Source organism: Balaenoptera musculus, chromosome 10, assembly GCF_009873245.2.
Source record: "Balaenoptera musculus isolate JJ_BM4_2016_0621 chromosome 10, mBalMus1.pri.v3, whole genome shotgun sequence".
Lineage (NCBI taxonomy): Eukaryota > Metazoa > Chordata > Mammalia > Artiodactyla > Balaenopteridae > Balaenoptera > Balaenoptera musculus.
In genome coordinates, this window is record NC_045794.1 from 38,498,526 (window position 1) to 38,522,846 (window position 24,321).

Genomic DNA, 24,321 nt, shown 5'->3' on the forward strand with positions numbered 1-24,321 from the left:
CTGAGCTTTGCCTTCTTCCCTTTGGTTCCTGGTCTTCTGCTCCCTCCCAGGTCTCAGGTGTCTCCCCACCTTTTTCTGCCTTGCCCCACTCTGAAGCTGTAACTGTATCTCCAGCTTTTTATCATTCCATCTTACTTTCCCTTCCAGCTGGTGACTCTGCCAAGTGCCTGGCTTTTTCCTCGTTTCCGTGGAGAGCGGAGGTGGGGTGGGGCTGGGGGACACGCCTCCGAAGGGAAGGGGGCGGGGAAGGGGGGGTCATCCAGGGGGCAGTCAGCAAGGGCTACGGGGAAAGCGGGGTTCCTGACACAACGGGCAGGACACGCACCTTGGCACCAGGAGCACCGGGGAAGCCAGGACCGCCAGCAGGACCCACGGGACCCTGGAGGAAGCAAGCGGATGGAGAGGTGAATGCTGATTCTGGGCAGACTCTCTCCAGCCTCCAGAGTGAGAACCCCCCCCCCCGCAACGCCTCACATGCCGTCCCACCTTTGTACCGATATTGCCCTACATCCATTGTGGCCGAAAGTCCCTGGGTGAAAACTGTCCCCACTGCCAGTGTCCCCAAGCCTGGCTTCACAAGGCAAAGCAGGTTTCTGACTAAATACATGGTGAGAAGCAGGTGATTCTTTCACCTCCCTCTCTATCCCTCCTCAAGAAAACTACTGAAAGCGTGGCTGAGAAAAATGACCCGCTGCTTCAAAGCTTGTTCAACATGCTCTTGCAGCAATGAAAAATTATTTCTCCTCCTTTCCAGTAGAAGCCAGAGCATGGCCTGGGTACTGAGTAAACACTGCAACTTCACTGGGCGGCTGACTGGGACGCAGGTAGACCTGCCGGGGCGGAAGCCAACTTACCGGAGGCCCTGCGGGGCCGGGTTGGCCATCGTTGCCCCGAGCACCCTGCGAGCGAGAAGGAAGCAGCCACCGTCAGAGGCGCGCACACGTCCAGTCCCTCCCTGCCTCAGCCCTCCCCCATGGTACCCCAGGGCTGAGCAGGAGGCTGGCAGGTCCTCCAAGGCGGCTGGGAGAACCGGGAGGGCAGTGGGCTTGTTCTCAGCTTAACAAAGCCTGGGTAATTTTCCAGCTACTTCATCATTTCTTTTTTTTTTTTTTTTTTTTTTTTTTTTTTTTTTTTTTTTTTTTTTACTTCATCATTTCTTAAACTTCCGTTTAGACCCCAAGTATTCCTAACTCCAAGGCCGAGTCATCATTTAAAGATTCGGTGAACTGGGCCAAAGGAGAACGAAACAGCCAAGCATCGACCCTGACTCAGTGCTTCCTGCCTGTCACAGCAGGAAGCCCTCTCAGGACTCGGGTAACCTCCCTGGTTGAGGCTTGGTTAACTCCAGGATCTGCGCCCCACCATCCTCCAACCCATAAAACCACCTGCTTCTGTGGAAAACAGAGAAGCTGCAGGACGTCTGCCAGCAGCCCAGGAAGAAGCTCTGTGACGGGGACAGGGCACCGGGCAGAGCCCGGGGACCACATCTGCCCCAAGACTTCCTTCACAGAAAGGCAAGGCTGCCGGCGTTTCCTCTACAGGCCTTGCCCTTTGAGGGTTTTCTCCTGGGTTTGTGGTGAGCACCCCTAGTGCCTCTCTCAAGGCCCCTCAAGGCCCAGGGGACCGTTAGGCTAGGTGGAGCTGGGCCTGGCACCTGGTCCTTGGAGGACCTCGGCTGAGCGCCGTCTACCTGCCTCTGCCTCTCCTCGGAAGCTGACGAAGGATGCTTTACGGGGAGCTCCTGTTTTAAAGAAGACTCAAATCTTCCTCCTGGCTGTGGTCCATTTCTCCTGAGACTGTCCCCGTTGGCATTAAACAGGGAAGCAAGAGAAGACTTAACAGAAGAAAATGTCACAGGGAACATAAAGCCTCAGCACTGGCCAGAGCCCCTTCTGGACTAGCCTGGCCGCTTCGAGAAGCACCCACCCTCCAGGGGTCAGCCAGAGGAGAGGCCTGGGCTGGCCGTGAGTGAGGGGAGCTGCAGTGCTTCCCGCGAGGCTAGAGCTGAGCGGGCATCCAGGGTTCCTCCTGCAGCAAGGCTGGGGAGTGGGCACCGTCTGGCCCAAGGTGGGGGGCACGTGACCACAGCAGGCAGAGGCCAACCCAGCCCAGTCCCTGACGAGGCCTTGAACCCCGGCCTGCGCTTGGAACTACGTGACGCTGTCAATCTTCGATGCCTAATCCTGTGCACACCCTGCCAGCCTGACTACCACGGGGACAGGAGTCAGCGAGGAGGAGCGAGAAGCAGGGTCCACTGTGCCCGGGAAGGAGGGAAAACAGGGATGCAGCTCATCTGTGCCCCTCACGGAGTGTGGCCACCATGGGCCCCACAGGCCAGGTCTTGACAACCTGCCGAAATCGCAGTGTTTCTCGGCAGGTCCAGCGCTCTCTAATCCCCTCACACAAAGCGACCCGGGGACAAGCCACTTCAACAGCTCTGGCTGACAAATGGGGGTCGAGGCTGCTTGGTATTTCACTGACCTGCTTTTGAGGGAAATTTCTGCCAAAACAGATACATTATCTGGAAAGCAGTAAAACCGAGTGAAGCTGATTTACTTTGGCCGGTCCTGCAAGGACCCGTGAGGAGGGGCCTCAGAGCTTGGGTGGCTGGGTGTGAAATCAACAAGAGAGCATAATCTTTCTTAAACACAGCTTTCATCGCATCACTCGCCTGACCAGGCGCCCACAAGGGCTCTCGATTGCTAAGGGATCAGAGCTAAACACCTGTACCCTCCACCATGGCAAATCCCCGTGCTCTTAACTTCCCCCCTTAACAAGAGGCCATCAGAGTCTGAGGCTGCAAAGCATAGTTTGTCTTAAGCTATTTAACCGTTCGGTGCCTCGGTTTCTTCTACACTAAAATGCGGAGGACAACAGAATCTACCTCACAGGATATGAGGGAAGGTTGGATGAGACTAAGCATCTCAGGTATTAAACAGAGGGAGTGTCCGTGAAGTGGTGGCCACTGGTGTTATCATAGTGTCACCAGCAGTGCACCAATGTCAAGTATGTGAGCTGACCCTGGACTGTTAGTACTTTTCTAGGGCAGCATCTGAGCAACCAGAAAGAACAAAAAGGAGCACAGTACTCTAGCCAGTTAAAGTCTGTCCATAAATTCTTCGAACGGGATTGACAGGGAGCAGGTGGGGCTGTTGAGGGGATTACCTGAATAATCGAGGCTGGTTAAGGATACTCCTGCCCTCACCAACCAGCCCTCCCGTGGCCCACTCCCAGTGCTCCGACTGCAGACCCAGCCTGGGAATTTGTGACGGGCACGCTAGAGTGAATCCTCACGGGAGGATGGTACTCTCTACACCTCGCAGGGTTGTTTTGAGGGTCAGGCAGAATAACCCTACATGCAAGTGCCTCGTAAACTTGAAAGTGCTGGACAAATGGTGGCTCTTGGTCTTGTCAATTACTCACCGCGGCGCCAGCAGGGCCGGACCGTCCTCTCTCACCAGGCAGGCCACGGGGACCCTGGAACACACACCAGGACAGCACAAGCGTGAGCTGACTCAAGGACACTCTGCACCATCACTTAACCTGCAGGCCCTTCCTGGACACCTGAGGGGAGGGAGCGTGCAGTGCCCAGGAGGCAAAGGTGTGGATGCTCCTGACCTCACCTTCCTGATTCAGGACGCTCCTATCACACCAAAGGTTCTTCTGCCATGGCAGAGCACACAGGTGCGCCTGTTGTTACCTACTGGGAGCCCTGTTCGAGGCACATCTTGCTTCTTGCAATAGATGAGCTCCCCAAAATGTTGAAGATAAATGAAATTTGGAAAAATTGAAGCACACCTCAAGTGTGCTAACAGGGCTATTTCAAGGAAATGTTGGTGAAACCTTGACCAAATCATCTACTTGATACATTTTGCCTTTTGCTCATAATCAGATCAATCTACAAAATTGAGTATCTACTTTGCATAAAGGGAGCCGTGGCATTTACAGTGAAGCCACCTGCCAGGCTTTAGAAGGTATCTGAAGAGCGTCTGGAGAGGCCCTCCCGGGGGGAACGCTCATACTCACCATTGGGCCTGGAGAACCGTTCTCTCCTGGGGAACCACTCTCACCCTGGAACAAAGAGGCAGAGGGTCAGTGGCTGGGACCCCAGACAACTCCCATGGAGGAAGCCGAAAGCTCTGGTCATCTCAGCTAGTACTGACACCCCCAAACTTTAGTTCTGTGAGGGACAATTCCCAGAGCTCTCCGGAACTGCCGTTCGTACATTAGGATGTAGGACTGGTTGTCGTAACCCAAGCTGTTCAGACGTCCTAACTCCACTGAGCTCAGTAGCATCTCCTCATTGTCTGTCCCCCATCCTCGTGTGCTTCTTGGTCCTTACCTTCACACCTGGAGCACCAGCTTCTCCCTTAGCACCATCTAGACCTGGGTAACCCTACGGGACAAGAGAAGACATTCAATCGCACTTCTGGGGAAGCCAAATAGGAAGATTCATGTCCTCAAAAGCTTTTTTCTCCCTTGGTCAATCCCTTCCTTCCAACGCCCTCACCCACGATACTTACTCTGTGACCTTTGACACCAGGAAGGCCTGGGGTTCCTGGGAAGCCGCGAGCACCCTGCAATCCAAAGAAGAGATTCTCAGGGCACCGAGCAGAACCGGGTCAAGACTGTCCTGGGCTGCTACAGAGCCCTCAGAGCCAGGGAGCAGTGGAAGCCCAGCACGGGGACCATCTTTCAGTCAATCCCAGAATCCCTTTCACTGTGCCTCACCCCAGCTTATGCAAAGTGGGTATGAACAACTGCCAGCCTCCCAGGGCCCATGCTAGGATCAGAGACATGGTCGACATGGTCATCAGCATGAAGGTGTGATGTACGTGGAGACTGCTGGAATTTTAGGAGTGAGCTAACGGACCTGGATGAGCTGGGCGGGAGGCCACTGCCTTGGCTGCAAGGAGGGAGACTCTGGGAATGATGTTGGAGGCTGGGGAAGGTGGGGCTTTACCTGAGGGCCAGGAAGGCCTCTCTCGCCAGGTTTTCCAGCCTTTCCAGCTTCACCCTGAAGGGAGAGAGATGAACCTCAGCTTCCTCAGAAGACACGTTAGCACAGCTGGCACACTCCGGAGCACCGTCTCTCCTCCCAGCCCGCCGTGCCTTTGCCCACCTGCTTCTTCATCTCCACCTGCCTCCTTCAGGTCCCAGACTTCCCCGAATGCCTTCCCTGGGTCACCATGTCTTCTCTCACACAGCTGCCTGTGCCCTGGGCAAGCTCCTCCGTCCCCAACCCCACGGCCTCAAGCCTCTCCTGGTGGGCTCCCTGTCTCCTCTCATAGGCGCTGCTGACTGGCCTAGGGCCCCCTAACCTCAGAGACTTTCACTGCCTAATTGGATTCACGAGTGCCAACTCTTGTCTCTTCTCTTCGCTTGCATCCCTTGCAGACATCCTGACTCAGGCTGAGCTTTTCCTAACTCATTTACAATTAAGATAATGTTGGGCTGTTGAGTGTTTCTTTGTTTTTCCTTCTCTACATCTTTCCCCTTGTGTTTTCCCTCTCCCTTCTCTCACTTCTCAATTTCCCTTCCAGGAGTTAATGATGTTTTAATTATTTCCCTTCCCAGTGGGTCCAAAGCAGTCCCCAAGGCAGTTGCAAGCTAAGTTGCCAGTGGAAATGTGGACAGTAGGCGGAGTCTGAGTCTCCAACAGACCAGCTCTGCCCCTCAGGTTGCCTCCCCCTTGGGTCAAGCCGAGGGTGCATCTGTATCACTGCCCAGCACCCCCTCTCTGGGCCCTTTCAAGTGAGGCGGCCACTTGTTTGACTCCTCAGGTGTACTCACATCATCACCAGGTTTTCCAGGGGGGCCAGAAGGACCGCGGGGACCCATGGGACCCTACGAACGAAATAAGAGAGTTTAAGAGATGGTTGGAGGGGGAAGACACCCAATCCGTGGACAAAATTTGGGGATTGTAGCTTTTGGAAGCTAGGTCCTCTATAAGGAAAAAATGATGGAAGAACCCTGGGACTTCCCTGGCAGTCCAGTGGTTCAGACTCCATGCTTCCAACGCAGGGGTTGCGGCTTCGTTCCCTGGTCGGGGAACTAAGATCCCGCATGCGGGCATGCCGCGCGGCTTGACCAAAAAATTCAACTACACTCCAATTAAAAAAAAAAAAAAAAAAAGATGGAAGAACCCACTCTGTGCTGAGAGAGAGCAGAGGCACAGAGCAGATCATAGTGAGAGGCAGTGGACAGCACGGGCCAGGGGTGACCCAGAAAAGGACTGAGATGACAGAGTCCTGGGTGGTTCTTGCCACATCTGGCTCTCTGTTCCCCCAGAGCTAAGAGGGGACATCTAGGTTTCCTTTGAGCCCTCCACCGTGGAAAGTGCTGGGCAGAGCCTGGGAGGCGACGGGATCGGGGTCGGAGTGGTACATCATTGGAAGCTCCCCCCCAGGAGGGCAGGGCCCACGGAGGTACTCACAGCAACGCCGGGTTCCCCAGGTTCACCAGGGTTGCCTTGAAATCCTTGAGGTCCCTAAAAAGTAAAGTGAGGACACCAGGTTGGCCCCCCGCAAACTGACATCAGAGAGCTTGAAAGCATCTGTGTCTCCACCTTCCCAAAGGAAAGGCCCAGTACTTACGGGAGCACCAGCAGGGCCTGGAGGTCCCCGAGGTCCCATGGGGCCCTGCATTGGAACAGAAAATGAGGAGCTTTACTGGAAATGCTTCACCCACAGCCTCCAGGGTGCCACCTCCTCCCAGCCAACAGCCCAGACAAAGGACAAGGAGTTACTCTGTGAGCAGGGGGCCTGCAGTGGCTGCTCCTTCTCCTTTCCCACTCCCCTCGCAACAATCTATTTGTATTTATAGGTACCATTTGGACAGAGAAGCTGGCCTTGCTTTCCCCTGGACAGCAGCCATGTTTACTAAAGTCTGAGTTTCATTTAGCATGTGCCAAGTGGGAGCTGCAGGGCTGAGATTTCCTGCTGGAAGTCTTGTGGATGCTGGAGAACAGTGGCTGCTGTCTGCATTCTTCAGTTCTCATTCCAAGAGCAATAGCAACTGGCCTTCTGACAGATCAGCCTATATGCCTCTCTCCATCCTCATTCTTCTTAGTCACTCCAGCGCATCATTAAAACTGGCATCCATCGCCGTAAAAACCCAAATGCTTTGAGCTAGCTAAATGGGAGGTTACGTAACTGTTGGGGAAGAGCTGCTCTAAGCAATTACCTGTAAAGTGAGGTTGTCAGAATCCCTGGCCCTGCTAAGGGCCACCTCCTGCCATTTTGGCTGCAAAGAACTGGTGTTTTTTTCTTACCATTGGTCCCTGCATTACTCCCAACTGGGCGCCACCAGCCTTCTCATCAAATCCTCCAGCCATCTGAGCAGCAAAGTTCTGCAAATAAACCCAACAACATTAAAAGCTTGAGAGGGGGCTTCCCTGGTGGTGCAGTGGTTGAGAATCTGCCTGCCAATGCAGGGGACACGGGTTCAAGCCCTGGTCTGGGAAGATCCCACATGCCGCGGAGCAACTAGGCCCGTGAGCCACAGCTACTGAGCCTGCGCGTCTGGAGCCCGTGCTCCGCAACAAGAGAGGCCACGACAGTGAGAGGCCCGCGCACCGCAATGAAGAGTGGCCCCCACTTGCCGCAACTAGAGAAAGCCCTCGCACAGAAACGAAGACCCAACACAGCCAGAAAGAAAGAAAGAAAGAAAGAAAGAAAGGAAGAAAGAAAGAAAGAAAGAAAGAAAGAAAGAAAGAAAGGAAGAAAGAAAGAAAGAAGGAAAGAAATTAATTTAAAAAAAAAAAAGTTTGAGAGGCCCTGTGCTTTTCCTACTTGGCTAGGTAAGCTATATCTGCATAGAAAATACTCTATTTAGATAAATTCTAATTGTTGGAGACTAACCTAGCATTGATCTGAATTACTAATGATTCCTGAAAAATAGTTTTGGAAATGGGTTATTAGATGACAGTGGCATAGTCATTTCCCTGGGAGATGAAGTGTTATTTGGGAGAGTATCCATTACTTGCATTTCATTTTATAAGTTTTTTTAAAAAATTCTAAAATATTAAATACATTATTTAACATAAATTGAGAAATATAACTAAAAATATCACTTTTAAAGTTTCTTTTTTTCTTTTCCAAGACTTTAATGCCCAGCAAAAGGCTAAAATGAACAGTCTTGAAATATTTTAGCAGGGAATGTAGTAGGCATCTATGAGCCATTCAAGTTTAAAAATTTAAATCACAGCAAACATCAAAATGGTAAACCTGCAAAAACTGGGCAATAATATAATTTGTTGATTGGTTTGATTCCAAAAATGACTTTAGCCACACACCTTCACTCACTGGGGCTCTTTCATGAGAATAAATAATTGCTTGGAATGTACTTGGCAAAGATGAAGATTCAATGTCTTCCAAGGACAGCGGTCACTCTTCCTCCAGGGAACTACAAGTGCCCAGCCATCCTCTCCCCCAAGCCCCACACCCACTCCCAAGAATCAGCCGCACAGTACAGACGCCAGGAAGCCAGGTAACTGAAGACTTGCTTGGCAGAAACCCAATGAGTGAAAAAAGTCATCCCTTAGCGCCACAGTCTCACGCCTACTATGTGATTCCACTAAATTATAGGCCTGGGGGAGAGGCCCATGGACAGGCTGTGTACACACTGCTGGCAGACCTGGGAGCCAGCCAGGTGAGTGCGACTAGCAATTTAGAAGCCACGCTTCTGGAGGGACAGCCTGAAGGAAGGGGACATAAGGATACTTACTCCACCAAGACCAGGGGGGCCAGGCGGGCCAGGAGGGCCAGGGGGGCCAGGGTTTCCAGGGGTCCCAGGCTCTCCATCTCTGCCACGAGGTCCAGGAGCACCCTTGGCAGAAAGAGAAAAAGGCCCCAATGAGAAGCAGTGTTTATGCGAGAACCATCTGTCTACAGGCTGCCCTTGAGGAGGTAGGTAGTCAGCCATTTGGGGAGGGGGAGCTTAGAGAACCTTGGGAGTCCACAAGGGTCAGACAGCATTGTTTCTCTACTCACTTTTTCACCTTTGTCACCACGATCACCTCTGGGTCCTTGTTCACCTGCAGGTCCCTGAAAATGAAGAAAATATTGAGATGACAGCAAGACCAGGGGTCTGCAGTTCAGTAACTCAAGGAAGACACGGAGGAAGGGGTTTCTCCCTTTCTTACCTGAGGCCCAGGAGGTCCTTTGGGTCCTACAATCTGTGATAGAGAGACCCACAGGATGGCAAGTTAGAGGGAACCTCAAGGAAATGACCCAGTGAGAGCAGTAGATGCAACATGGGAGTATAATGCGTACTTACATCCTTGATGTCTCCAGGTTCTCCTTTCTGTCCCTGAAACATGAAACACTGTCAGTATTGAGCCAAGCAAGCCCACCAAGCCCCAAGCACAAAACCTCGCCCAGGAGCCCTTGCATGGAGATGCCCTCTGAAACAGATCCCTGTTGATGTCTAAAGACCACAGGCTGAATGAGCATAGCACTGCTTCTAAAGAAGGAAATATAAAGGCAAATGAAAGAGCAAAAAACAACAAAAATCCTCACCTTTGGTCCTGGTTGCCCTGCAAATGGACAAAATAGAGAAGGAAAATGTAAGATTCATGAGATGGATACGTACAACTTCTTGTCACTTAGACACTCTTTAACGGATCAAACAAAGAAAGGGACACAACCAGGGAAGGAGGCAGCTTCCTGTTACTCCACTGAACCCCTCTGTTGGGGTGTTAGGGTCACTGGGGTCCTGGTGTTGCTGAGGTCCCATGAGGAATGGAGATGATCCAGACTTTGTTATTCAAAAGGCAGTCAGCATGCACAAGAATGGAGCAGGGGTGGTACAAAGAGAAAATGAAGAATTCAAGATCTAATCAGCCGCCAAGAAAGAAAGCAGCCGAAACTGAGAAACTGAGAGGTTCAGTCTCTTCTCTTCCTCACAGGGTAAGAAGGCCCTCCGTAGCCCAAGCGCCACCGCCCGCCAACCTCCTCCACCCCAGAAGAAGAGTTAGGTAGTTGGAAAGGTCTTACATTCAAGCTGGATCTCCGTGAAGCAAGCACAAAAAAACAGCAGAGCATAGGAGTTACAGAGGGCATTGGAGCCAGTGCCACCCCGAGTCAATAACCCCTTCCCCCTTTGTAGCAGTGAAGTAGTAAAGGTGATCAACGCTTCACTCACACAGGCCCCCTCAGAAATGATCTGGGAATCTGGACCATCAAAGCAGCTTCCCCAAGCAGCTTTCCAGGGTGGGTGAAGTGTTAAGGAAAGGCAACTGCTCGCTTCCCTTTCAATTGTCTTCTCTACTTGAGCAGGAAGGGAAAAGTGAGGGCCACCCAAGAGGCCTAGATGTGTGTCCCCAGCCACCCTACAGGGAGATAGGGCATGTGTTCCAGAGCTGAGGAGGGGTCACCTGCACACCCACCAGCCCTGGCTCCAGCTGGGAGTTAACAACCCACCAGAGTGCAGGCACACGGGGCTCTTTCCCAGCCCCATCTCTGCCCTTCACCACTAGAACTCCCAGACCCCAGCTCCTCCTTCTCCTAGGAACTTGCTTCTTAACTGGCAGTCAACGCCAACAGAGGCAAAACCAAAAGGAAACTGCCACCAGTGTTCCATATTTCAAGAAGGGGGCCTGCCCTCTCTGTCTGCCCGCTGGCCAGCAGAGCTCGCTCCACACCGAAGACCATACATTTGAGGCCTTCTACAGAGAAGCCAAGGTGTGGGTACTGGAGGAGGAGTTAGTCTGTGGTTTGGCCGGAAGGAGCACTGGATCTCCACGGTGGCTCTAGGCATCTGCAGAGGTGATTCCAGTGAGGATACCTGTGTGGAATCACCTCTGTCCTCCATGTCTTAGAAGCGTATTGTTTGGAGGTGCTGGGTGAGGAAGGACCCCTCTAGTGTGTCAGGCTCACTCAGTGTCAACCTGCAAGCGAGAAATGGCCTTTCCTTTCAGCCTCAGCTGCTGGGGTCCCATGGATAACCAGCCCCTCCGCTTCGCAGAGATGACCGGCATCCATGGCAGGGCATTTGCTGCCCCTGCAAGTAATTTATTTATGTGGAACAGGAAATAAATAAATTACGACCACTGGCAGTGGTGAGGTCAGTTGAGCAGATGGGGCAGCACTCTCCGAAGGGGGTCTCGGGGCTGAGGCAGTCTTTCATGTCTTCACAGATTATGTCGTCGCAGAGGACAGTCCCAGTGTCACAGACACAGATCCGGCAGGGCTCGGGCTTCCACACATCCTTATCGTTATACCTCTGCCCGTCCTGCACACAGCTGCCAGCCTTCTCTGCACCGGGGGTGGGGCAGGGGAAGCAGACAGCCAAGGGAAGGAGGGGGTGAGGAGTCAGAAGAGAAAAAGAGAAAGAGGTTGCAAGTCAACTTGACATAATTCAAATGCTGAAGAAGGTGGGCTCGGGCCACTCGAACACAGAGAACTTGAAAATTATTTTTCTAAGACATCATTCATTCTTCCATGGAGTCAACAAACATTTATTGTGTGCCTTGCACTCTGCTGTCTATTCACCAGTGAAAATCCTGACCCAGCAGGGAAGGCGAGGGGGACTGACTATGCCGTACTGTCTTCATGCATCTAGCAATGGGAGGGGGGGGGCCCTGATGATGTGGAGGTCAGGGGCAACTGAGAGTGGGAGCAGGAGGACAGGAGCCTTTGAATGGGAACTCAGGACTGTACAGACAGAGGGGAGGGGGACATGGAGAGATGCCCCCACCTGCCCACCCCCAGCACGGGAGCAGAGGCCTTCTTTTTCCTGCCTTCCTCTAGGAATTATGGGATTTGCTAAATACAACTGACAGCTAAAATTTAGAAGGCATGCAGAAAATTCTGCCCACAAAAATCAGACTCTGCAAAGAGCCAGGCTCCAGAAGTGATACATGGGGGTGGGGTGGGTGTGAAAGGAGGAACTGTTACAAATTAGGATCTTGTTCCGTTCTTTACATCATATTAGGATTAGGACCGATTGGGGGAGGGGCATAGGCCCAGTTCAACAATACACCTGGGACCCAAGGGTATAACAAAATGCCCTGGGAGGCAAGCAGGGCCAAAGAACCCCGCCCCGCTGCCGGTGCTGACCTCCAGCTGTAGCCCTCTCTGGAGAGACCCTGCTTGCATCTGAAGACAACAGCCCAATTTGAGGAAGGGTGTGTGTGACGGGGGGCTTTGAATGCCTGGTCCGGGCTAAGATTAGCCAGTCCAGGCCTGGCCTCCTCCAGGAACGCAGACCAAGAACGGCATGCACTAGTCCCTCTCCACAAGCGGCCTGCCTTCCGGAATCCACCCTGCAAACGAAGCCTGTGCTGACAAGAGCGCTCCGGAGAGCGCCAAGCGCGGCAGAGCCCGCGCCACGTGCCGGGGAGCGCCCGGTGCTGTTTTTCTCATCAAAATCCCCAAAGCCCTGGCGACTGCGGGGTTTGAATAATAGGAAAGGGCCACAAACCAGGTAGGCGGAGAGAGAAACGGCCCGCCCCGTGCTCTTTAAGGAGACTGAAAGATAAATCTTTCTTTCTTTTTTTTTTTTCCACTAGAAAAACTCCACCCAGCCTTTAGGCGAGATCATCACGGGGAGGGGAGTGGGGGGAGAGGGGGAGCCTAGGGTATATACAGTTGTTGCCGGGGCACGCGCACCGCTATAAATAGGTGGAGCTGTAGAAAGCGAGCGGCGGGGGAGCGACTGAGGAAGAACCCCCCTCACCCAAGAGGGGCCGTGGGGGAAGAGAGTAAAGTGCTGGGAGAGCGGGGTGCACCCTGAAGGCGTATCAGATTTCCCTCGGAAGGGTGGCCGGGGATGAGCGGGTGCAGGGGCGGGGCCGGCAGCGCTGGGCGTGAGAGCCGTCGGGTGACTCTTTGTGGCTGCGGCTCTGGACACGGCTCGCGCACAGACACTGGGGGGGTGAAAAGTGGGATTAAATGACTGCCCCAGAAAGGAGCCAGCGCCGTAACCGGATCCCCTAGGTGTGGACGGACGAGCCCAGCGCCACCATAATTGCTGTTCGAAACGGCTGCCGATAGCATCCCGGCGCGCCTGATCGGGTTCCCTTCATTACCGCAGCGCCACATAAGTGATTCTTTGTAGCAGGCCAATTAAAAAGTTACCTCTTTCGGGGAACTGTTTTGCTTCGCAGCCGCTTTGCGCAGGGCTGGAGCCCGGGAGGTGGCGGCGGGGCGGGCGGGCACAGGGGAGCATTGTGGGAGAGGGGGTCGGGGAGTCCTGGGGAACCCACCGGACCTCGTCTCTCATGAATGCGGCTTTTCTCGAGTGCACACAGAGACCGATTCACAGGTCTCCGCAAGGAACCAGTTTAAATAAATACGGGCAGCGTTTCAGCCCCATCTGGAAGCCATCGCTGCCAATCTCCCAACGCAAACAAGCCTCACAATGGAGGATTGAGGTCTCTCCCCTGAGCCGAGGGGCACATTCAGAGGCGAGGGCTGTGAAATGCAGATGTGGGTCAAAGACGCCGCAGCCAATAAGTTTCTCAAACTTGTGGAAAGATGGGGAGGAGGGGCGTGCCAGAGTTCTAGGTTTCTGACATTCCTGATGTCCACGCAGACTGCGTCTTTCCCCACGTCACGTCTTTGGGTCCGCTGACCCAGGGGAGGGGGGTACGGAGCCGGGATGCGCCAGGGCGCAAAGTCAGCGGCTCCAAAGCACTTCCCCTGGGGAGGAGGAGGAACGACTGGAAGATTTGGGCCCAAGAAACTGTGGAATTCACTACCTCCTAGGAAGGCTGCTGCGCTGAGAACGCTCTGCCACTTAAGTGAGCGCCTCTGATACCAGATGGAGAATTGGGGAATTATTTTAGAGTCACCTAGCTCATTCCACTGCGCACTGAGGCAGAGGTCAGTCAAGAAGACAATTTTGTGAGTGTGTACATGCAAATTTAGGACAAATATATAGTCAGTCCGAGCTGGGGCCACTTATAGACGCACCGTATTCCAACAAGTACCTGGGAGCAGGCCTCCAGCTTAGTGCACCATCCGACCGCCTGGCCAAAATCTCCTGCCCGGGGCTCCTTGCAGCTGCACCGTGGGCCCCAGTCCTGACCCTGTCCCAGTCAACCACCCTAATGAACGGAAAGTCCTTCTGGGTCCGCAGCCTTCTAAACTGTGTCTGGAGATAGCCTAGTGGCAGACGAGACTGCAGACAGCCTCGTCGGCAGACGGACTTTGATTTCCATTACTCCCCCCGCCAAAAAATTTCCCCTGCGATTGATTTACAATCTGTAACATACAAAGACAGGGCTGGAATCCCAGCCGTCGGAAACGTGCCCAAACACGTGGAAAAAAAAATAACTTCTCTACCTAATACACTTTCCAGGCTTCATTTGTCCTAAATATAATCCCAGGCAGTGGGACTTCACCAAAGGAGGCGATGGAAAGGTGCGGTTCGAATCGCCTTTGGACCAGACTGTAAAACTGCCATCTCTAACTATATTCGGTTGAAATTGTTATAGCAATCGACCAACCGTGTCTCCCTCCTCTGCTACACACACGCACGCACACACACGCACGCACGCACGCACGCACACACACACACACACACACACACACACACACCTGGCAGAGCCTCGGTTAGTTCCAGAAACTTTCAGAAAAGTAACTCATTGTAGTACCTGGGCGGGTGGGGGGGAGTGTTAGGGGGGAAGACGGCGGGGAGGGGGCGCTATTTTCCTGGGCGTTTGAAAAGCACGGTCTGGTTGGAATGTTATCGCCTTTCAGATGGCCTCTCCTACGGGAAGTTTCTGTATGCTTTAGAGGCAAGGGGAAAGCCGAGATGCGAGAGGGCTGCACTTTGCTCCTGGGCCAGCCGTGAGGGGGAGGAAACCCGCGAGAGGCGCTGAGGTCTCAGAGTGTCTCTCCGAAGCCCTTCTTTGTGGCCTCGGATTTCAGCCCACCAGTTTCAGAGCATCTCCTTTGTCTAACTTCCTTTTGAACCCCCAGGCACCAACCCCTGGACACTACTGGGCCGTCAACCCGTTGGCGCTTGCTCGCTCCTTTGCTCGCGCTCTTTCTCTCCTACTTTTCCTAAGCTCGATGGGCCGCAACCTGTTTTGCTGAACTCTGAGTGCTTCGGGAAGCCAAGTTGTGTGCGTGTGCGCCTAATTATCAAAGCTGGTGGGAATGAGCGCGCTTAAAATCTGTGCGCAAACCTCGGACCCGACGCTTTGCTTGTTTAGTATTCCTTTGCAACGCAGGGACCTGCAAATGCCTCCAACCACGACCGGCACGGAGGACGCTCGGACAGAGCCCCTGACTTGCAGAACTCCGCTCGATGAGCTTCTGCTCATCCGCAGGCTCCAGAGCGCGAGAGGGCCAGGGAAGAGGATGCGGAGGGACGGCACAGAAGGGTGGCAGGCAGGGGCTGTGGGCAACTTACGGACATCCTGGCCGTGACACCGAAGGACAGCGGCGACGAGCAGCGTCAGCAGCACCAGCGTCTGGGGAGCCCCGAGGCGGATCATGGCTCACCGCGGGGCCTGGCGGAGCCGGGCCCGGGCGGAGCGCAGCGAGGCGGCAGGAGCACGGCGTAGGTCCGGGTCTCTACCGCGCCCTCATGCAGGAGGCCCTCGGAGCAGGAGGAGGAGGCAGGAGACCCGGCAGCCCAGCAGCGCTCTGCGTCTTCTCTGCGCCGCGGCGCCCGTTATATGCGCCCGGCCCTACTCGAGGCTGGAGAACTCGCCCAAACCGCGGGCCGCCCCCGGCCCCCCGCAGGGTTGTAACCTGAGACCCCGCCCCCGAAGCCCGCCCGGGCCCAGCCAGAGCCCGCACCTGCCCGGGCCGGAGCCCCCTCTCCTCTAGCCCTGCTTCCCGCCCCCCACCCCTAGTGTGCCGAGTGGCCTGATCGGGCGGGGCGCAGGGACGGCCCCTGTACTCCCCTCCACGCGGGGCTGCGGCGCTGCCCTCTCCGACCACAGGCGGGAAGGGGGGCCTCCGGCCCCTCCCCTCGGAGTTCTGCCCGGATTGGAGGGGCGGGGGGTGTTTGCAGAGGCGCAGGCTGCGAGCCCTAGACCGTGGACGGAAAAGACTTGGGAGGGAGGAGTGGAAGCGGTAGAAAGGAGCAGCGGGGGAGGGAGAGAGGGGGCATCGCGCTGGGACCCTGGGCGGGAGGCGAGGGGAAGGGCGCAGGGGGAGCCCACGAAGTAACTGGAGCCCTAAATCTTGGAGACTGGCAAGCAGGGCCAAGTTTGGGGGCGTCGTCCCGACCTATCTTCTAGCAGCTTCTCGGGGCACCTGGCCTCCGGGCTCCCACCTGGAGGTTCAGAACGACAGACCCCCAACCCCTCCCCCATCCAACTATGCGATGAATGAGCCTCCTCTGGAACCTCAGCAGACGTTGACCCGAGCCGAGCTCCAGGAAAGGGGCCGGTGTGTTACAGCACAGAGGGAGACCTGTGTGAAGGTGTGGAGGGCGGCGTCCGACCCTGGGGAGGGGGCTCGAGGAGACATAGAGGACCGAGGGAGGCGAGACTAAACCGTGCGCGCGGCCGAGGTGGGGGACTGTCTAGTTCCAGGCTCAAACTCGGTGTCTGCTCTTCCTGGCCGGGGTCCGGCAGTCCCGGGGGACGGTGGCGGGGGGAGTGGGCGCTGCCGGCTGGGGTTGAGCAGCTCTGGCCAGGGACAGTGGGCTACTACTGTAGCCCTGGCCAGGGAGGGAGGCGGCTCCTCCAGCTGGACCGAGTTCTGTGAGCCAGAGGAGAAGCCAGAATTCCCTAGGTGGCCCCCTGGCCCTCACTTCCCACCTCATCTCACCTTTCCCGGTGAGCGCCTGTGTGGCACCTTGGCCCAAATGCTGCCTTGCAGAAGGGCTCAGCTGTGCTCGTCTCTTGGCTCCAGGTGTCTCCATTAATACCGGGGAGGAAAAGCCCCCAAACAGACCTTCTTCCTCTTGACGGTTTTCTATCTCTGAGGATTGTAAGCCCCCCCTCCCAAAGAACTTTAGGCAAAAAGGCAAACTTTAATGAAACTCAGAATTTGGAGTTTGACTTAACCAGAAATCCCCTCCCCAGTGGTGGGGTTTCTGCAGCGCTTTCCTCCTTGAAGCTGAAGGAACTTAGAAGCTGCTTCTCCACCCAGGCCTCAGTCTTCACAGAGGCTCTGGGGTTCTCCTCTCTCTCTCCACCCCCCTTGGGCTTTGAAGCTTCTCAGAGTAGAGCCCTGAATTCCAAGTGTGCAGAGTTTAACTTCAGTGCAAGTGTGCTGGCTCGAGAGTGAAGGAACTTGCATCGTTTAAAGAAATACCTCCACGCTTTGTCTAGTCTGGATGTTGGTGGGTGAAGGATTAAAGCACTGGTTCCAACTTCTCCTCTACCTGCCATGGGCCTTCCTTGGTTATTTTCCCATCCTCCTCTTCAAGACCTTGCTTTAAGCTCTGAGCCTTTCCCCAGCCCCAGCTGGGAGAAGGCCAGTCTCACCCCCTGAGGTGTCCCATGCCCTGCTTGGAGCCATGGGTCCTATCTTCTCCACCTGGAAGGTAGAATGACCAAATCTCACACATTATTCAAGACCCCCTACGTTTACGCCTCTCTGAGAGCCTTCTCTGATATCTCTAGAATGCAATGTCTCCCTGCCTTTCTGAATCCCTCTGGCACTTATAGCCTGTATCCACAACTATATTCTAAGCTACATACTTTTTTGTGTGGTTTTCATTCCCTCCTCCCCCCGTATTCATTGGTCTTATCTTACTAATGAGCCTAGAAGCTCCTTGGGGACAAGCACAGTTGCCTAGCACAATTTTAGGACATAGGAGGATTTAAGAAAACCTGTGTGGACTACTGCATTTAGATGCAAAATATGATTTATTTTCTGATACAAGCCATACATATTTTCTGATACAAGCAATACAATACAAGCAAATCTAGGCATTTATACAACTGACCTCAAATACAAGTGGCCATAAAAGTTCAACCAAAAAAAAGAGTTTGGGTGAAAACACTAAAATAGATGAAAAAATTGAAGCCTATTTCAAAGTGATCTGGTTCAGTGGGCAAAAATTATACATATTTCTGTTGGTAAGTTGCTCTTGATTTCATCCTCTAACTCTGTGATTCATCTTTGCAGTGAACTGTGTCTACATGTAAGAGCTCTGGAGTCTTCCCAGTAAAAATGGTTCATTTGTGAATACAAAATTTAGTTCTCTACTCCCCATGGGGGGGAAAAATGTTTTTTCATTAGAGATGAGAATTGACAAAAGCAAAATAAAATTTAAATTGACAAAGCCAAAATAAACTATGGAAATTATTTAAATTCTAAAGTCAACTAAATACCAGTATTAATATTTTACCCATCCATGAATCCAAACAACTACAATTAAAAAACCCCTAATTTGTGACTCAGACTGGGACTGAACCTATATGTGGGAGGCAAAAAAATCACTGATTTGGAGATTACTTACCCAACAATCTCGCTATCCAGAACATAGCCAACAAACTGAAAAGAAGGAGAAATAAACCTGTGAGCTGGGGGGAGAAGCACTCAGAATTCTGAGCAGCCAGAATTTGTGTTATGTGCTAAACCTTATGCATTTTATGCGTAGCAGAGTCCCTCTTATCCCGTGTCTATTAATTCATAGTTTAGATACTGCATTAACAGATAGTCATCTGACCTCACCAATTAGATGCAGAAAAATCGAGGTAAGACAGGAGAGCAGTTGATGAAATACAGGAAGAACAGCAAGAAGGGACAATAAGACAGGAGATAGAAAAGGAACCAATAAAAAACACGGTTGCCTAGGGCCAATAGGGTAGGGGTCAATAGTCCTAAAGTCCTCAGTAGTTCCAGGGAGTATCCTGGTTTATATAGCATTTGCTGCTGTCCCTGTGGTTCATATGATGAACTTAAATGTCCAATAAAATGTTAACTCGAGTTTAATATGGTCTCTTCGGGGAGACAGGGAAATTTGTATTCCATTTTAGAAAGGTTTCCATTAAACATAATGAAAGTAAATGTTTGTTCACTTAATGTGGAAAACCTTATATCCTAGCAGTGTTAAATAGATGTGAAGCACTACAATGTCTAGAACTGTAGAAGTGGAATCAAAGAGCTGCTATTTCCTCCCACTTAGTGGAAGAAAGGCATGGATGGCTAAGGATGAAGGTCCCACGTGGCCTTCATTGTTCACTTACATCTTTAAGTACGGCAGGCTTGGTAGAACAGTTAGAAATTAAATGGACACAATCAGTGTATCTACCCCAAATCAGAGCAACTCAGTGAGACAGGTGGATTAAACCATTTTGTGCTGTATAAACAAAATAACTATTTCACTATTTTTCTCTCTTTTACGGGGATATTAAATTTAGACTTATAGTGGACACAGCCTTATTGGGAAAGATATTTGTAGGTAAACTGTAAAGAAAAGATCGCTTTCTCTCCCTCTAAACAAATCCCATTTAAAAATAGTGATAAAGTGGGGAAGGATTCACATTCCAAAGAGGTAAGCCCCAAATATGGCAGGTGGTGAATGCACACAGTTCACACAGCCAGCCACGGCGGAGGCAGAGCCGGGCCAACTTGCTCAGCTACATTCAGCTTCTGTTGGTTGGGCTCAGTTCAGACATCTTTTCAAGGTGTGTTTATGTTTTCCTTTGGCATTTTTGGGGCAGAGTAACAGGATCAGGACTGTCCAGGGTAGGGTTTCTAGATTTATGGCGTACATTCCATTTCATGGGAGCATAAATGTGTTACTATGTAGTCTCAGCGCAAACAGCATTAAGAATCCAACTCTGTCTCTTCGGTCCTATCCCAGCGCCATACGCATTCAGTTTAGCGCTCATACCGAACACCCACTTCTGTATGAAATGCAGATACAGTGCGGATTAAGAGACTGTCTTTGAATCTGCAGGAGAAATGAGAAAAAAAGACTGTGAAAAATGCCGCAAGCAAGGTACCCTCCTTCCTCCTAAAAACGAAAACAAACAAAAACAGAAAGAACAGCATTCTGGAAGCCATAGAGCAAGCTGGGGAAGGTTTCCTAGGAGAAGTGAGTCTCCAAGGGTGGGTGGGGTTTTGAAATGTGGAGGTACAGTGAGAGGACAGGAGGCACCTATAAGAAAGCAAAGGAGGGTAGATGAACCAGAAGACATGGTAGGAGGCCCAGAACAGTGTGGAGTCAGCCATGGGGGCCAGTGGGAATAAGACGTAGCACTAGGGATGAGACAAAGGCCAGACACAGAGGACTCCATGAGTGCCACTAGTTGTCACTGGGTCTGGCTCAGACCTGCCTTTCTTACTTCTCATTTTTTCCTTTTCTACTTATCTCCTACTAGGTAGGCCTTTGGGGCAAAAGAGAAAGATGTCTGGGTTTTCTGAAGGCTTACTTTTTGAAGAAATAGCTGTACTTTTACACGGAAATACCTTCCCATTTCACTTTTTTCTTTTTTTCAAACAAATCCCTTTCACGCAATATCTTGCATTTTCTTGAAGTACGTGGCCTTCTGGCTTAACGGAACATGTGTATCTCTCATCAGCTCTTGCTGGTTATGGGGTGAAGGGAAAAATATCAGTGCCTCGATGCAGAGATGCTGCAGCACTCCCAGCAGAGGTTACATGTGAAGCAGTCATGGTTGTCCAGCCACATCTGTCTTCAAGAGCCAGGGAGCATTTGCTCTGGGCACTCATCAGGCAATGGCACAGCATGGTGGCTCCAGGGGACATCCTTCGAGGGACCAACAACCTGCCAGACATGTGAAAGTGGGTGGCTTCTATCTCCTATCTCTCTCCTTCCCTTGAACTCTTTGCACTAATATATAACCCATACCATACCGTTGTGCCCTCATTCATTCATTCATTCATTCATCTATCCCTCAACCGTGTAGAAAAATCCTACTTGAGTCTATTCACACATCTTGAGAGCGGGGGCCATAATTTTTACATTTACGGTTTCCCCCACAAAGTCTATCTAGCACAGTGCTGTCACATAGTAAGTGTTCTAAGTTCTTGCTACTGGAAGAGTGGGCCACAGAATCCACTCAATCAGATTTGGCATCTTGCCGAATCTCCAGATAACTCATGTGCCCATTAAGGCTGGAGAAGTGCTGGTCTAAATGTTGGTTTGAGGATAGTTATTTGTGGCCCTGGCTAATAGAGCGGGTGTTGTCTTCAGTTCCAGACAGCTGCGATCGTGCGTGCACTGCATCTGCCGGCATGGCAAGGAGGGGGCCTGAGTTAAGGGGTGGCAGAAAGGAGAAGTGAGTTGAGGGAGAGGGATGGACAGAGGGTTTGCCAAGGAGGAGACAGATGCAGGGCTTTGGAAAGCCTGCTGCTGGGGGTGTGAGCATGTTAAAGGCCATCTCCTTCTGTGGTAGGTGGGGGGTCACTCTTCTTCTGTTCCATTTCTCTGATAGGAAGTGGGGTCGGTGCCAGGAAGAGATGGACCCGTTCTAGAACTTGAGTCCGGAACTCCAGGGAGAGAGTGTCGGGGCCGAGCTGGAGTGGAGGCTGACGTCTTACCTCTTTCCCACCAGCCCCGCCACTTGGGGTTGTGACCCATGAACTCCTCCTGGGTGGGAATTTATCACGGAAAGCTAGGAGCTAGACTGGGGCCCCTGGGCCTAGCAGGGCACATACCCCTGCTTCTCCCCCTCTCACCCCTCAAGAAAGCCAGGCACCTGGAAACCAAGTTTATTCTACCCCCGTGGGTGGGGTGGACCTGCCTTCCAGGAAGTCCTTGAGAAGCGAATGTGTGGTAAGCTTCTGGTGGGTTCCTCTACCAAAAACAACCTCAGGAGGGAGCAGGAGGACGCGTGTGCGCCCTTCCCCATCCGCAAACCCGGTGAAGGCACCTCGTCTGCCCTGCTGGGCGAGGCACCTGTCTAGGGCCCGACAGGACACCCCCCTACTCTGCATGCCTGCACCCCACTCCAGCCTGCAGGCCAGGCCCTCTGCTGACACCCACCCACTACCCCTGACACCGCCCCCCAGACTCCTGGGCTCAAAGCCAGGGACTCCTCTTTGACTGTCTCCCCTCACTCTGTCCCCCTTCCTGCCCGTTTCCCTCTCCCATGCCTCAGCCGGCATTCCTTCCACTGCACTGTTTTGAGCATCAACACGGAAAGATCTGTTTGACGTGGATCCTGTCCTTAGGGAGATCACCACCTCAGGGGAGATAGTCACATAAAGAGGCAAACTACGAGGTGAACAGGTTGAAACATAGTGTATCGCGATGTGAGGCAGCTCAGTGCAATGCCGTACGTGGAAGCACTCTGGCCTGGCGTTTAACTGAGAATAGCTCTTCTTCGCACAGCTTTGGGTAGCGAAGGCAGCTTGGTCGTATCTGTGCCAAAGCGTTATTTCCTAATCATTAGAATCTCCAGAGATCTGCCATTAACCCCACCTCCACATCCCCAACTGTAAGTTTCTTCCTCGGGCAGCTTAACTAAGACACCACCAGCAAGGCCGCCACAGTGGCTTTGTTCATTGTCACTTGGGGACCCTGCCCGGGAATCCTCAGCCTCAGTACAAGAGCTCCGTTCTCATGGAAACAAGAGTAAAGAATCCCACTTTGGGCTTCCCTGGTGACGCAGTGGTTGAGAATCTGCCTGCCAATGCAGGGGACATGGGTTCGAGCCCTGGTCTGGGAGGATCCCACATGCCGCGGAGCAACTAGGCCCGTGAGCCACAACTACTGAGCCTGCGCGTCTGGAGCCTGTGCTCCGCAACAAGAGAGGCCGCGATAGTGAGAGGCCCGCGCACTGCGATGAAGAGTGGCCCCCACTTGCCGCAACTAGAGAAAGCCCTCACACAGAAACGAAGACCCAACACAGCCAAAAATAAATAAATAAATTAATTAAATAAATTTAAAAAAAAAAACCAGAGTTGTTAATGCTGTAAAAAAAAAAAAAAAAAAAAGAATCCCACCTACACCCTAGTTCCCTCCTATGCCAGTCCGTCAAGATGCCTGTCTGGTTTTATCCTAAAAGTTCTTAGACACGCACATGCCCTTACTGTTGCCCTTCGACTTGCCCAGGCTAGACAAGGCAACTGCACTTCCCAGCTCTGTCCCCTTGGGCGAGTTACTCGGTTTCTCTGACCTTCATCCATAAAGCAGGGATAATAGCCATTTTCTCCTGGGCTCATTGTGAGGATAAATGAAATACAGATGTGGAGCTCGGCAGAGCACTCCGCGGAGGAGGCTCAGGGTCACATTCATTATCTTCATCCCGGCTTTCCGTGGTCTCCACCCTATTTATTTACCCTTGCCCCACCTGCCTACCATACCGTAAAGAAACAATCTCATTTCTCTGTTTTTAATTTAGTCTAGTCCCGTTAACATTTTTGTCTTACCAGTTGTGTTTCCATGAGTTTGGATGACAACTGATAGTATCTAGGTTGATTGATGAAGATCCTGGGATTTGAGGTATAGAATTGAGAGTGTTTTCATTGATTTGAAGTCAGTAACACAAACTCGGGATTCACAAACATTTAGTATTACCTGCAAAGGAGACTTGGCACTAGGGATACATGGACCCAATACTTGTACACAACTTCTCCCTAAGAAGGAAAACAGGAGCTTCTAAGTTTATCATGAAAGCTAGGAAGACTAGGATAGTGGTTAACCTTCTCAATACCTATCAGTTTAAACAAAAGCATAACTGTGGAAAGACCAAGATTTGGGGAGAAATTACCCTGTAAGTCTTTTTGATCCAGTTTGATGAGAAGCTCCAGAGTATCTAACTCAAAGACAGGAGAGAGAGGAGTGGATTCTTCTCAGGTCACAGTGGCACCAATGCTCTACAGTTGAAGGGGAGAGGCACTAGGGGCGCTGACCCTTTGGCAGTCAAAAATCGGCATATAATTGACCCTGACCCTCTGTATCTACGGTTCCTCCATATATACAGTTCTGCCTCTGCGGATTCAACAACTGCACACTGTGTAGTACTGTAATATTTACTATTGAAAAAGTAATGGGTTGGGGGGAGGTTTAGTCATCCCAGAAACAGTGTGTGCAAGGTGAATTCAGCAGTAGGATGTGGTGGCCGGGAGTGAGAAGATGAGAAAAAAGCAATTTCATTATCATCCTTACTAGCAAACATTTAACGAACACCTACCTATATTATGTATTGTACTAGAGATAAAAATTTATGTAATATTTTATTTCTTCTCTTGAATGGCTTATGCATCCTTGCAAATCTCTTGGGCATGGAGCAGTGGAAAGAACACTGGCCTTGGAGTCAGGAAACCTAAAATTTACACCTACCTGTGCATCTAACTTGCCTCGTGATCTTGATCCAATTGCTTTACTCGGTGAGCCTCAGATGTTTCATCTGTAAAATGAGGTAGCTGCGTGTGGTTTTACAATGAGAGGCACCAGCTCCAGTTTCTTTTCCTCTATCACTTC

At 52.1% G+C, this 24,321-nt stretch overlaps 1 protein-coding gene across 1 annotated transcript in view; it reads right to left on the bottom strand.

Moving 5' to 3' along the window:
• The window catches only part of COL2A1 (collagen type II alpha 1 chain), a 31,188-nt gene extending 15,737 nt beyond the window's left edge, over positions 1–15,451 (bottom strand). The window contains exons 1-17 of the mRNA XM_036865740.1: positions 15,367–15,451; positions 9,522–9,538; positions 9,280–9,312; positions 9,146–9,178; positions 8,994–9,047; positions 8,728–8,829; positions 7,274–7,351; positions 6,597–6,641; positions 6,437–6,490; positions 5,794–5,847; positions 4,964–5,017; positions 4,524–4,577; positions 4,343–4,396; positions 4,027–4,071; positions 3,424–3,477; positions 855–899; positions 326–379 (exon numbers count right to left, since the gene is read on the bottom strand). Of these exons, the coding sequence (XP_036721635.1) occupies positions 326–379; positions 855–899; positions 3,424–3,477; positions 4,027–4,071; positions 4,343–4,396; positions 4,524–4,577; positions 4,964–5,017; positions 5,794–5,847; positions 6,437–6,490; positions 6,597–6,641; positions 7,274–7,351; positions 8,728–8,829; positions 8,994–9,047; positions 9,146–9,178; positions 9,280–9,312; positions 9,522–9,538; positions 15,367–15,451 (915 nt within the window). The remainder of the gene's footprint in view (positions 1–325; positions 380–854; positions 900–3,423; positions 3,478–4,026; positions 4,072–4,342; positions 4,397–4,523; positions 4,578–4,963; positions 5,018–5,793; positions 5,848–6,436; positions 6,491–6,596; positions 6,642–7,273; positions 7,352–8,727; positions 8,830–8,993; positions 9,048–9,145; positions 9,179–9,279; positions 9,313–9,521; positions 9,539–15,366) is intronic.
• Between the last annotated feature and the right edge of the window lie 8,870 nt (positions 15,452–24,321).